General features: G+C 35.7%; 1 protein-coding gene across 2 annotated transcripts in view; it reads left to right on the forward strand.

Moving 5' to 3' along the window:
• Positions 1–14,080, forward strand: part of LOC134531029 (myosin-I heavy chain) — a 373,169-nt gene that overhangs the window by 156,441 nt on the left and 202,648 nt on the right. For both annotated transcript variants that reach the window (XM_063366521.1, XM_063366522.1), the window contains exon 3: positions 12,921–12,983. In XM_063366521.1, coding sequence (XP_063222591.1) covers positions 12,921–12,983 — 63 coding nt within the window. The remainder of the gene's footprint in view (positions 1–12,920; positions 12,984–14,080) is intronic.

Genomic DNA, 14,080 nt, shown 5'->3' on the forward strand with positions numbered 1-14,080 from the left:
CCAGTCTACTTACTCAACCAACGTAACATGCAAACCTTAGCTAAACACTGGTAGAGAATTGTTTGTAATAACTGTAATGCTATGCATATACTGACAATGTAAGAAACTTTCAATTTTATTAATTGTTTGCATAAGAATTAATAATTTTAAAAAATCATAGAATAGGCCTTTATAGACTGAAAACCTTTCACGTAGTTTCAAGTAGCGTACATAAAGGTTTTTAAATATATATAATTACCAAATATTGTTGAATATATTTAACATTTTTATACATGTTACAACACACATATAATAACAAGCCTATATCTATATATATATAAAAATTTAGCTTCCGTATGTATTTGGCCGCAAAACTCGGAAAGTATACGATGGTTTGGATTGAAATTTTTACAGAACATTGCATCTTAACAGAAGAGTGTTTATATGAAATAAAAGTTTGGGAAAATCCACCGGAAAAGTAGGAAAAAAAAGTTTCTATAACTAAATATCATGGTCACCCAACTTAGTTATGACCACGCTCGACGATGCTGTACCATATTGTCGAAGTTCAAGCACATCAGGCTACTCGACCATTGTGCTTTGACGACTATAATTTACACAAATATGTATATATATATATATATATATCAAGAAAGAATAAAAAACTTTATTTAATTTGAAAGTATATTCTTTCGACTCTATTGATAAAAATACGTTTAAATTAAAAAATATTCAAATTTTTGGAGCACAGTAAAAAAAATGCATTTAACTACGAATATGCGAGTTAAACTTCAGAACGATCCAACAGCAGTCATATTTTCAAGACAATTAATTGAAGTTGGTAACGGCACTGTACCTACAAATCCAGAAACAGGAAAAATCAGCTTATCATCTGATTTATGCAACATCGTAGATTCAAAAGAGGAATTAGTAGACAAGGTATTCCAAAACATCGAAACAAAATTCAAAAATCATGCATGGTTGAGCGAAAGAGCCATTCTAGCGGCTAAAAATGTTGACGTACACGATATGAACAATAGTATTATAAACAGAATCGAAGGTGAAACAATGACATACAAATCTATTGATTCAGTAGTGCACCAAAATGAAGCAGTGAACTTTCCAACGGAATTTCTCAATTCACTCGATGTTCCAGGATTACCACCACATTTTTTGAATTTGAAAATTGGTGTGCCAATTATATTGCTTCGAAATATCTGTCAGCCTAAATTATGTAATGGTACACGATTAGTAGTTAAAAAATTAATGGATAATCTTATTGAAGCAACAATTTTGATTGGACTTCATAAAGGTGAAGACGTATTACTTCCACGAATGCCACTTATTCCGACAGATATGGCGTTCGAGTTCAAACGACTTCAATTTCCAATACGCCTTGCGTTCGCTATGACCATCAATAAAGCACAAGGACAATCTTTGCAAGTGTGCGGTTTGAATTTAGAAAATGAATGCTTCTCTCATGGACAGTTATATGTCGGGTGCTCCATTAGCTTTACAATAAAAATATTTAAGCTAAACACATTTTTATTTCTTCTATTACATTCCACAGCCATGCACAGTAAAATATTAAATTAAACAATGAATTAATATTAAACTGTGCCACAGCAAAGCGTGGCCGGGTTTAGCTAGTAGGATATAAAAAGACAGACGCCAAATTTTAGCATTTTGTATTTCTTTTCTCTGTGTGAATAAAATAACAGTTCTTAACGTAGTTGCTAATACATACTGTACTATATTTCTTAAAAAAAAATACGAAAACCCCTGACATCGTCACCATAACAATGATAAATTTGCAAAATAATTAAGGCGCGTCTTTTAATGCTACGAAGCACACTTTTAAGAGAAATGTTTTAAACTTATGTTGGGATTTATCTAATATCTTAAAAGCATTGTGAAACCGTTCCTTTGAGGGAAACCTTAATATACCGAACACCATATCATCCTTTAATCGAGTTAGATTTTCGCTTCTTAAGACCCATTTGTCTTCAAAATGCACTGCACACAATGCATGGTTCGGAGACGCAGTCCAATTTTTCCGCTTTGTCGCTTTTTCCCAGATCTGTCGTTGATCGTCACGTTTTGGAAATCTATGAAAAAAGTAAAGAATTATACTTACAACTGAAACAACTTCTCTTTGTTAAATAGTTTTCTTAGGTTTTTCGAAAAGTTCGAAGATTAGTTACTTCCGTTTAAAAAATTTGCCACTTTTTTCTGATGCTTCAAAAGTTTTGGGAATTAATTTAGTTAACAAATGAAAAAAGAAATCTTTAATACATGTGAAAAGCAACGCCATCCGGCTTGGAATTCCATCGATTTGTACAGCCATATGCGCTACAGGAAATCACCATTGTAGCCGCACACCAGCGCCACTCAAACCTCAAGGACAAGTGGGCTGGGGCTGCGTTTGCAGTAGAAATACGCTCTCTTCCTCTTTCTTTTCAACCCTTCTTCGCAACCGGCTGGCTTCGCTCTCGCCCTACACATGTCCACTCCAGATCTTCTTACATGCTCCTTGGCCTGACCGCGATGAACAACCCTCAGTTAACATGCGCAGCGTTCGTCATGCTGTAGAAACATAACAAATTGTTAGCCTACATATACTCGACGCCATGTTGAATAAAATAATTTCGTGATTAAATTGTTACTGCTAAAGCTTAAATATTGAATCAGCTCAATAAGGTTGATTGTAGGTAGTTTATGTACAGACTGATTTCTGTCGTTTAAGTAAAAACAAATATACATACATTTACTTAGTGTTTCAAAATGTTTTAGGCAAATTTTGTGTTAATGTATCAATTTAACTGCAAATTTTAGTTTGATAATACTTACTAGATAATACCGAGTTCGTAATTATATAAACAACCAAATATTAAATATCTTGGATGTTAAGTTTGTTCCAACACAATCTTCCTGGCTAATTAATTAAAGGTATTTTTAAAGTTGCGATGTTATATTGTTATGACTATTCAAGTTCATAACATGAATTCCAGGTTAGTTTCCTTATCGTAAAGTTTACTTTTGCACACCCCCGATTTTCGCGAAAGATAATATATACGGGTGCATGTTGCTACACGTGGGTCCGCCATCTTGACGACTTGACTCGTGGTACATCAGTTTCTGCATGCATGCGCATTTGACTATGAGCCGTTAAAATTTCCACTGTGTAATGCGCGCTTATTTCATTGCATTTATTGTCAACCTCAGACACTTCAATCTAGTCCGGAATAATTGCCTATGTATCAATCAAACATCCTTTAATAATATATAAAACTATTCACAGTAGTAGGAAAGCTTCTTGCTTCAAGGATGGTTCAATAAAGACTTTCCCTTTTATAGAATTTTTTTATTTACCTTAAGAGGCCACTCCAGTGTTTCAGGGGCACTACGCAACCCGCGTTAACCTCATAAGATTCAATGCTATTTTCATTTTGCTTATAACTAATTAACTAATATAGATTTCGAAATGATGCTTGCTTGATATGTAAGACAACGATGCTCTTATCAAAGCCCCTTTCTTCAAAAACGTGCATAAATTATGGTTTTTTACTAATCTTTACTAATATGCATAAGTGTATTGTTTAGGTTTGAACCATAATTTATGCACGTTTTTGAAGAAAGGGGCTTTGATAAGAGCATCGTTGTCTTACATATCAAGCAAGCATCATTTCGAAATCTATATTAGTTAATTAGTTATAAGCAAAATGAAAATAGCATTGAATCTTATGAGGTTAACGCGGGTTGCGTAGTGCCCCCAAAACACTGGAGTGGCCTCTTAACGACTAAACTTTAGTTCTCACATCAAACATAAGATGATCAAAATTTATGGTTTGCCTCAAACTGTTTTTATTTATACAAACACATAGTTATAAATAATTTAGTTTCACTTCTATAAAATCATAGATTAAAACATGTATTCAACTAGTAAAAAAAAAAAAAAACCTTGAAAATAAACAAACATTGTCACACAAAATCTCATAATTCATAGAGAAATACGTTACTATGTAAACTTTCATCATTTTTTTGGAATTGCTAGAAATGAATATTTAACAGAAGAAATGTCACAGGTTTAGCGTTGAGGCATTGACATGTGACGCGATCGTTACTCTATAGTTCGACTAGCACTGAGAATTTAATAGTACCATTTTGTTAAACAGAATTATAGTTAGGTTTTATAAAGGAGAAACATTTGTTGAGTTTTCTCTAAAATTAATACTTTTAGTGTGCGTGTGTTTTTGTGTGTATTTTTGGTGTGTGTGCTTTTTGTGTGTATTTTTGGTATGTGTGTGTTTGTGTGTGCTATTTGTGTGTTTTTTGTGTTTTTCTGTGTGTGTATGTTTGTGTGTGTTTTTGTATCTGTGCGCGTGCGTGCATGTGGGCGTGTGGCTTTTTTTTGAAGGGTGCTGCATTAAATTTCGTGTGAGATTCGTATTATTCGTTGATTTGCAACATGAGAACACAATATGCTCGGTACCGTGTTTAGATGTTTACACATCACTGGCGACTACTGAAAGTCTAGCACATATGTTAAATTCAAATTTAATATTCAGTTGTAAAAGATCACTGTGCGTTAACACATTTGAGGTATTTCACATATAAATTTAGTAAACAAAACCCCTAAAAATTCAATAATAATATAAATATAATGATTAAGGCAACGGTTTAACCATCTTTCGAAAGAAAAATTCTGACACTCATTATAATAAGCCACGCCACCAGCGAGGCTATTAAAATTGAAGCTGTATCTAATCTTTAAGCCTATCGCGTCCGCCATTTTGGTCGCGCTGACAGTCATAGATATGCCGAGCGTGATTGGTTGTAAATCTGCGCGTCGCCGCCTTCGCGCTATGTGAATCCAGCATAAACGGTGATGTTACTGTATTGGAAATTTAGTTTGCAAGGCGTCCTCTGGTTAGCCCGCTGGGGAGGAGGAGTAATTATATTAGTTGCTATAGTAGAGACTCATTCAAAGAACAATACAATAAACTTCCGAAAATGGTGATTTTGAGTACTTGTCCCTAAAAATGTTGCTTATTTTTTTTAATGCAGCTAACCTAACATAAAGAACTGTTCAAAAGATTTTAAGAAATAAAAGTTGCCTAACATAATCTAAAAAACGTTTCAGAACGGTTAAATACCTATAAATTGCTCAATGGCATTTGAGAGAATCTTTAAATACTAGCTAATGCCCGGCATGCGTTGCAGTGCTTTAATCATTTATTTTTTGTAATTTTTTGTAGTAGGCATACACATAAAAAGCATCTCTCTAATTCTCTATTTTTATATTTGTATGTGTATATCTCTCTATCAATTTATTCACACATATATAACTCTTCTCTATATTCATACCTATATCTATATGAAAATACTAAATTTTAATTTTTTTTACTTCTCTATATTTATCTCTTTACCTGTCACAGGTGTGACATTGGTATATAAAAACACGCACGTATTTATAATTTCAAAGCAATCGGTTAAGAACTTTCGGAGATTTAAGACTTTGAACGAACATTTACATTTTTATTTATATAGATAATGAGAGGAACCAATAAATTAAAAATACAGTTTTCAGAAGGAACACCTGCTCTAGAAAATGGCCAAAAGGTAGCTTGCTATAAGCGGTTTGATAATCACGAAGAAGATGAATTGAAGAGAGTGGAGATGAGGCGAGCTGGTGTTGTGGCGCTCGCGTTCTTCCGGAAGAAACAAAAGCCTCCCCGGAGGCCGCGGGACTATAAATACCTCCCCCCACAAACCCTCTCCTAGCCGTGCGCCGTGGTAGCAGCGAGTCCTTGTTTGGGTCCTTCCTCGTGGCTTCTTGCAGGAGCAGCCCGCTGCCCCTGCGGGCGGGTAATCAAAACACTCCCGTGTCGTTGTTAACCGCGACTGTCGGCTCCACAGAGGAAGTAAACACACACGCTGCGCCGTGTAGCCAACACGACGCCAACACTAAGCTAGCACGTGTGGCTTGAAAGCGGCAGGGGCGCACGACATCCGTGAGTGCGGTTATGGAAAGTTTACTTTGGCAACAGCAGAGTTGGTTGAGAAGACATGAAAAAAAAATAAAAAAAAATTGAAAAATGAAAAAAAAAACCACATAAAAAATCATAAAAGAGACAACAGTGAAATAAGTAAATAAAAAATTGTGCGTGCTGTCCACGCGTGACAGAAATGAAACATCTTGCTTATTACATTACTAGATGCAATACCCGGCGTTGCCCGGGTAAAAATGCATCTCGCACTTTATCTAACAAAGATTTTTCGAAAGAAAACATTTTTTAAATATTCTTTTTAATTCATTTTATACCAAATTAATTTATACAATATTTACTTACAATCTATAAACTTAAACCTTATAAACTATCATCATGTTTGCTTATAAACTATGATTATACTTGCTTATAAACTATATTTGTTATTTTATTATTTGGTGAATAGATATATAAATTGTTTGAATTTTCTACTCGAGAGCAAGCTACATATAACTGCCCATGAGAAAAGTATGATTATTGTTGTAAATTAATACCACAATAACTTATTTATCATACTAAATTCTAATCTTACTGAAAATTAAGAGTCTTTTAAATTGAAATGGCTGTTCGGTATGTATGGGTGGAATCCTTTGAATAAGTTCTGTTTGTCCTTTCTTTTATTCTGACATGATTGTGGCATTAATTACATTATTTGATAACAGTTTCACGGTTTTTGTTCCATTACATAATATTGGTAAATCGAAATTTCTTAAACAAATGATTGGTGATCCTCCTCTCTTACGTTCGGCATTTTACTAAATGTTCTGGATCCTTGGATGTTGTCTGTGTTGCCGCGCCCTCTGCCCCGGAGTGGGAGGAGTGTCGAGAGTTGGCGCACAGCCGGACGCAGCCGGCGTGGCTGCTGTGCGCCAGTGTGTTCCGCGTGCATTCTGCTCCGAGGATCTGTGGCACCACAAAGAATCCTACTTCTGAGTGCTATGGGGAAAATGCTACAATGTGCGTGATCATCAAAACACTTGGAATTTTTTTTTATTATGTACTAATAAAAAGTGCGGGATTGAAAATTTGTTTACCTTATACTTAAAGAGATAATAAAAAAAATTTAAATTTTGAAAAAAATTCTAATACTTTTTAATACAAAATTTATTTCCATACAGCTCATTGACATTGTATACGACATGTTGCATATTCGAACAATAGTTTTCACATAAAAAGTCACGCAAAACCGTAATTTTCGTTCCGATGATTTACTTGATTACTTAAAGCCCTATCGTACTGTCAAATTTTTCCTCCCAATATGCGATGTCAAATTCAAGATATAGCGTTATGACGTCACCGGATAGCGTTATGACGAGTTGAATGACTGATTTTCTATTGAATTTTTTGCAAATATTTTGGATGTTGGATACTATCGGCCAATGAAAATCATGCCTAGCAAAAACGGAAATTACATCCATTTCCGTCACAACTGTTCTTTCAAATGGCGAAAAGAACATGAAGTAATGAAAGTAATAAAGTAATGAAAAAGGTTAAAAAATTTAATTAAATAAAATAAATTTAGTATGCGAAAACATTTTTATATGTAAAAATGAAATTGTTTCTTTAACTGTAAAAGAAAATCACTGACAATTTATTTCATTGTGAAACGAATATTACTGTGATTTAAATTTATACAGGTTTATAAAATATAAAAATGCAAAATATAATTTCGAAAATTCCATCCAGCACTGTTTTGTTGCAAATATTGAGATTAAAATGGTAAAGTTTGAGATAGCTCAGGCCAAAAATAAACTTTGATGGTGTGACATGATTAAAAAACATGTGAGGTTATCTGTCCAGATATATTTGACGGAGAATATTGGAGGCCACTTTCTCTCCAATACTACCACCCCAACTATATTGTCAATGCCTTCCAATCTTCTCCATCAAATATATTTGGACAGATAATCTCACATGTTTTTAATCATGTCACACCATTGTACACAAACGTGTACTTGAACAAATTAATATTTTCTTTTAAAATTACGTTTGAACTCTATTGCAGGAATTAATAACAGGGCGCTAGAGGTATTCAACATGTGTAAGTAAAAATAATATACTTTTGAATTATTTTTATTAAATCAAACATATCAACATGAAGAACCTAGAGTCATTATGTCACAAAAACAAATATTAAATAACTAAATTAGTCCAGTCTATGGGATTCTCGTAGACAACCTGACTCTTAAAAAAAATAAAATAAAAAGTATTTAAGTTCCTGGAAGTGTTCACAACGTAACAGTTTTGGGATTTGCTCCGGCTTGCTTGAGCATGAAATTCCTAGCTTCTGGACCTCTGAACCTGTGTGCGAATAAATTGTGGTTCGTAATTAATTGCCGATATTTGCCGAAAGTCAATGGTCACTTAATTTAATAATACATTAAAGTTTGTCCTAATACTGTTCAATGAAGTTGACGGTAAAAATTACGTTAGCGTCCCTATACAAAGACGATGCAGGCCATACCTTAACTCTGGACGATTATGATCGTTCAGAAAATACGTCGTAACTCACGTAAATTGAATGCAAGCCCTCTGCATTCAATGTCAGGGCGTATCTGACTATTGCCCTGTATGCAGAAGTAATTTTCACAGTGCTAACGCCGAAAATAGCCTCGCCACGTATAAATATTTCCCGAGGGAATTAACTTCACCACGCACTAAATGGCGTCATTTTCCACTCTCTTTTCTTCTCTCTTGCCTAAAATGAATTGTTACTTGAAATGGGCCAATCACGGCCGCGACACGTTAGCGTCATTTTTCCCTAGGCCAATAAAACGTCACTTTGACACAAGCATAGGCTCGTTGAAGCTGTTCCAAAAGCCGCGCGATTATTTATATCAGCAGTTGTCATGACGCAGCACGAGCTGCGCGCGCCGCCATGCGAGAAACAAAACAAAACACAACACTGCCGAAAGTCCGGGAAGCGGTATTAACCTCGAACGTAAAACAATAACAAACAGTTTCAGATAGTCTGATTATACCGTAGTATTACACCATCAATGTTTACTTTCGGTCTGAGTTATCTCAAACTTTATTATTTTAATCTCAATTTTGCAACAAAACATTGCTGGATGGAATATTTTAACTTATTAAATTTTGCATTGTTAAGTTTTTTAAACATGCATAAATTTAAATATAACAGCATTTCGTTTGTCATGCGTTAGAGAACCAACAAAATGATAATTCTATTTGTCGTCATGTTCGTACAATCACTATTTTCCTGGATAATCAATTATAGGTATTTTTAAAGTTGTTATTATATTTTTTTGGCTATTCAAATTTACATAATGTATTCCAGGATAGTGAAACTACCATAAAGTTTAGTTTTGCACGCCAATATACTTAATACATCCCCCGCGGGTCCACAATCTTGACGACTTCGGCTCTCGGCTATAGCAGTTTCTGCATGCATGTGCATTGGACTTTCAACGTGCCAAATTTCCGTTGTGAAATGCGCGCTTATTTCATCGCATTTATGGTGCATACCAAACCTTCTCCTTCAACGTGCCTTATCAGTCCAACCTCAAAAACGCAGGCAATGATACTTACGGTCTAGGAGGAAATATCACATGTTCAGCGCAAAGGCTTTTACATCCAACGCGTTCGATACTCCTGTTGTTCGGCTAGTCAGAGAAATCAATAGTACCATCTTGTTAAACAGAATTATAGTTAGATTTTAAAAGAGGAAAACATTTTTATAGTTGTTTAGCTAAAATAAGTACTTTTCGTATTTTTATCGAACCGGCATTATTTTTAATATTTCTACGGTAGATTTTGTGTGTGAGGTTCGTATAATAAGTTAATTTGAAAGATGAACCACATTAGAACACATGAATTTGCTCGTTACTGAAGTTATATGTTTAAACATCCCTGGCGAGTACTGAAAGACTAGTTCACTTTATTTTTTAATTGTGAGGAGGGATGATAAGTGTGACGCCCTAGCGCGGTATATCCTATAACAGCAAGGCTCCGAACAGCGCAGCGCGCAGTCCTCATCGTGCATTCGACAACTGCGAAATTGAGAAGTTACCATAACATTTGATTTCAGGAAAATAAAGATAAAGATGTAATGTAAGTCTCTTGAGTACTCTAAAGAATCTGTTTAAAACGCGTGTTTTCAGAATAATTTTTTAGGCATAGTCACTTTCAGTCTCCAAAAAATACCTCTTGGAAAAGAAATACGGAAACAAAACTACTCATCTACCCTTAGCACATTCTTAAATACTTCCTGTAAACAGACCTAGCTCGAATATCGCGTGCATTTTTCAAATCGTGTGTTTTCTTCTGAAGCTCTGCACACCGTGTTATGTGCAGCCGGGCCTTAACTCAAAAACTGCGGGAGCCTACCTACTATATTCCTGGAGGTCATGTTGATCTCTATCACGTTATCGCATCACACGCGCCTTAAAATAGTTCGCGCAAAGGCCGCTAGGGCGTTGAGCTACTGCCCTTATTACAATGTGACACGCGAATGGAAATTCCCCGATAGTTCACCGGGACCATTCCTTAATGTTCTCGCCTCGAGATATGAGTGATTACGTTTTATGCCCTGCTATTGACCTACCTATTTAGAGTTATTCGTCTCTTTTAGCCCGATGGCGCATTCTTCCATATGAACACACGAACACGTCAAAGAAACTGACGAATCAGCTTAGACATTTCCTTGCTCTCAACAATGAAAATAAATAATAGTATCAATTGTGTCTACAGGAAAAAAAATTCGTAGTATTGTAAAAATATATCTGCCGATACCATAGTTGATACAGCTTAGATAAAAATGTGTTTTGTGAAAGAGAGCTGATTATACTAAGTGTCATTAGTAAATATCGACTATAAGTCAGAATTTTTCTGTACATTGTTTTAAAATAAACCTTTGTGCAAATTTTATTGATAGTCACTTTTGGTAACTCTCCAGTGTCTTTCTACGATTCCACCTCACTTATAGCTGCTTGCATTTCGCCCACTCAGTGTTATTGCTATGACTCGTAGACCCGGTGGTAGTATTGCTCCAAGGTTGCTATAGCAATAGCTGATCTCGCAATATCATCTTGGTTAAAACCGTGATTTAAAGTTAACTAGGCCATACGCTCGTAATTAATATTTTTCTGCAGTATCTTATTAATTTGTTTCATGTTAACTATTCGTATTTGCAGAATTTCACTAACTAATATTTTATAATTAAAAATTTTCATTTCCAGCATAACAAAGAGACAAACACGCAAAAAAAGTTTGAAAAATATGTATAAAATGCTACGTAATTTTATTCAGAAACTTAAATACTTTAGGGTTAGTTTGTTTCCCTGGATAAATTATTACATTTTAAGGGGCATAATGAAAAATAAATTATAATTGAATTCCATGTGACATTTTTTCAATATTTAATGTTTTATGATATTCGAGTTTAAAAAAGGGTTTTGGGTTTGCTCATTCATAAATTTTAATTACTATAAATATTTATGAATTTAATGTATTGGTCACGAAGAAACTATGGAATAAGAAAATGGTGTTTCTTTCAGTGTCCATTACAATCTGAACGTAATCTTATGAAAATATATATTAAATAGAAACAATATAACTAAAAAAAAAATTTATTACATAATTAAACAAAACTAGTACAAGCATAAAACACGAAGCCTTAAAGTACGGGGGATAGTCAAAGTAAGATCCGTTTGGACATAAAATAAACTCGTGAAAATAAGGTTTTTAGTGACGGTTTTAGTTTACTTCATATCCACTTCATTTTACCGTATGATCACAATTCAGTTCTAAGTACTTTTCGTAACGCTGCACCATTTGTTTTAACCCCTCTGCACAGAAGTCGCCGCCTTGGAATTAAACCAGTCGACATTGGTAGCCTTGAATGCTTCGTCAGCTTCACGACGGACCTTTCGTATCACCCACAAAGCGGCCGCGGCAACATCTTAAAGACAGTCCAGCAAACAGCAATAAGTAGTAACAGCAGCAATCTCTCGCATAGCCGAAGCGAGCAGGCAAGTCACGCGCCAGGAAGTGCGGCTACTCGCAGTACAGACGAGTGAAGCGGGAAGCCCACACACAGGGGCATTACACAGGGACAGGTAAATATCCTGTTGCACACACCAATCGCACCGATACGCGCATCCTCACACGTCAGACTTCGCTCTCCTTGTCACCTGGGGTGGTCGGCGAGCAGCCATGCCTGCCGGGCGACTCGCCAAGATGCCACCGACTTGATATCTGCTGGGCCTGATTAATGCCCCTGTGTGCGGGCTTCCCACTTCACACGTCTGCACTGCGGATAGCCGCGCTTCCTGGCTGGTTTAGTTTCGGGGCGTCGTACTTCCGTGCAGCGGGGTTAAAGAATCTGGTGCAGAGTTACGATAAGTGGTTGGAACTGAATAGAGATTACGTGAATAAGTGAAGTAGATGTTTAGTAAACAAAACTGTCAAGTTAAAATCATTTTCTCACGAGTTTACCTTTCTTAATGACCGAACTGATCTTACTTAATGAATGTACCTCGTACGTAGCTGCCCTTAATAACATAACTGCCAACGCCGACATGGGTGGCGTACTGGTCAGCTTTACTGAATTTCTGGGCTGGGGTCGTGGGTTCAAGTTCCAGCCCGGCCGTGGGATCAAATGTTGCTTTTTGTTAGCTTGTTAGCACAAAATCGACAAACGTTACTATTGCTTGAAGAAAGTATAAATTCACTGCTAACCCAAGTAGGTGCATTTCGGACAATGTTAATTGCGAGCATTTAAGGGCAGATTGTTTGCTAAGGTTTATTTCGGAAGTACAAGTGTATTACACGCTGGCGCTAGGGAAAGGGCAGTGGCCTGAGCAGCACGAATGACGCAAGTGTGGAGTGTGTGTGGAGCGGTGCTCAGACTGATCCTTGACTCGGCCGCAGACGTACACGGGGACCATCCTGGTGGCGGTGAACCCCTACAAGGACCTCGACATCTACACCACGGTGAGTACCGCGACGTCCGCCTGGCCCCGCCCTAGCAAGCATCGGCCTGCCGTAGCGCAGTCGGAGGCACCAGTCTGGGTTCGAGTCCCGGTTTACGCATGTGCGAACATCTGTATCGTCTGAGTTGATTACATATCTTATGGTTTATTTTACCTTCAACGAATGTGTAAAGTTTTATGTTTATTGGTATATTTAAGTGTAAGTTTTTTTGTTTGTATGTTTATTTTAAAGTTTATTGGAAGGGTTATTATTATGTTTATTTGTAGGTTCATTAGGTAGATTTTGAAGGAAGACTACCTATTGTAGCCGTTAACAATGGTACGTCTTCCGGAGGAAAATTTTTTATATATTTTTTTCGCTTCATGGTCCTTATACTCCAAAACTATCGATTCAAAAGGTATTTACATTTATAATCTACGTTTTTATGGACACAACAAATGCAGTAATTTTTACAAATCATTTCCAAACTGATACATGAAGTATAGTAATAGTAAATTTAGGTCGAGTTCGTCAATGGACAAAATTCTACCAATAGGGTAGAAATGGGGAAGGTATTTTGAAAAACAGAAAAAAAAATCGCTATTGTTTCATAATGTGACAAATATCTCATAAGTTTGAACGTATTACAACTCGTAGGAGTAATACCAAAAACTTTTGTCCAAATACATTTTTGATATGACCAACAATAACTGCAAGGGTTGGAGGACAAAACATTTCATAATTCTCTTAGTAGGCACACCATCAAATCCGTTAAAATTGTTTGTAAATTTTATAATTTTTATCTAAAATTTTTGTCTGAAACTATTTATGGTAAAACGAACTATTGCAGTAAGTGGATGACAAAAAAACGGGTAGGTACGATTAAAAACAAGTATTTCCGTACTAAGTACACTATTAAAACCGTTATTATTTATTGAAACACATTAAAATATTATTTACTAATTTCATCCATATTAATTTTTGATACGACCAACAATTATAGCAAGGGGTGAAAAAAAGGTTCGAAGGATAACAAAATTCATAACTCCCTTAGTAGGCACGCTATCCGTTGTGATTGTTTGAAAAACTTAAAAATATTATCATAAACTTTTGTCTAA

This window comes from Bacillus rossius, chromosome 3, assembly GCF_032445375.1.
Source record: "Bacillus rossius redtenbacheri isolate Brsri chromosome 3, Brsri_v3, whole genome shotgun sequence".
Taxonomy (NCBI): Eukaryota; Metazoa; Arthropoda; class Insecta; order Phasmatodea; family Bacillidae; genus Bacillus; species Bacillus rossius.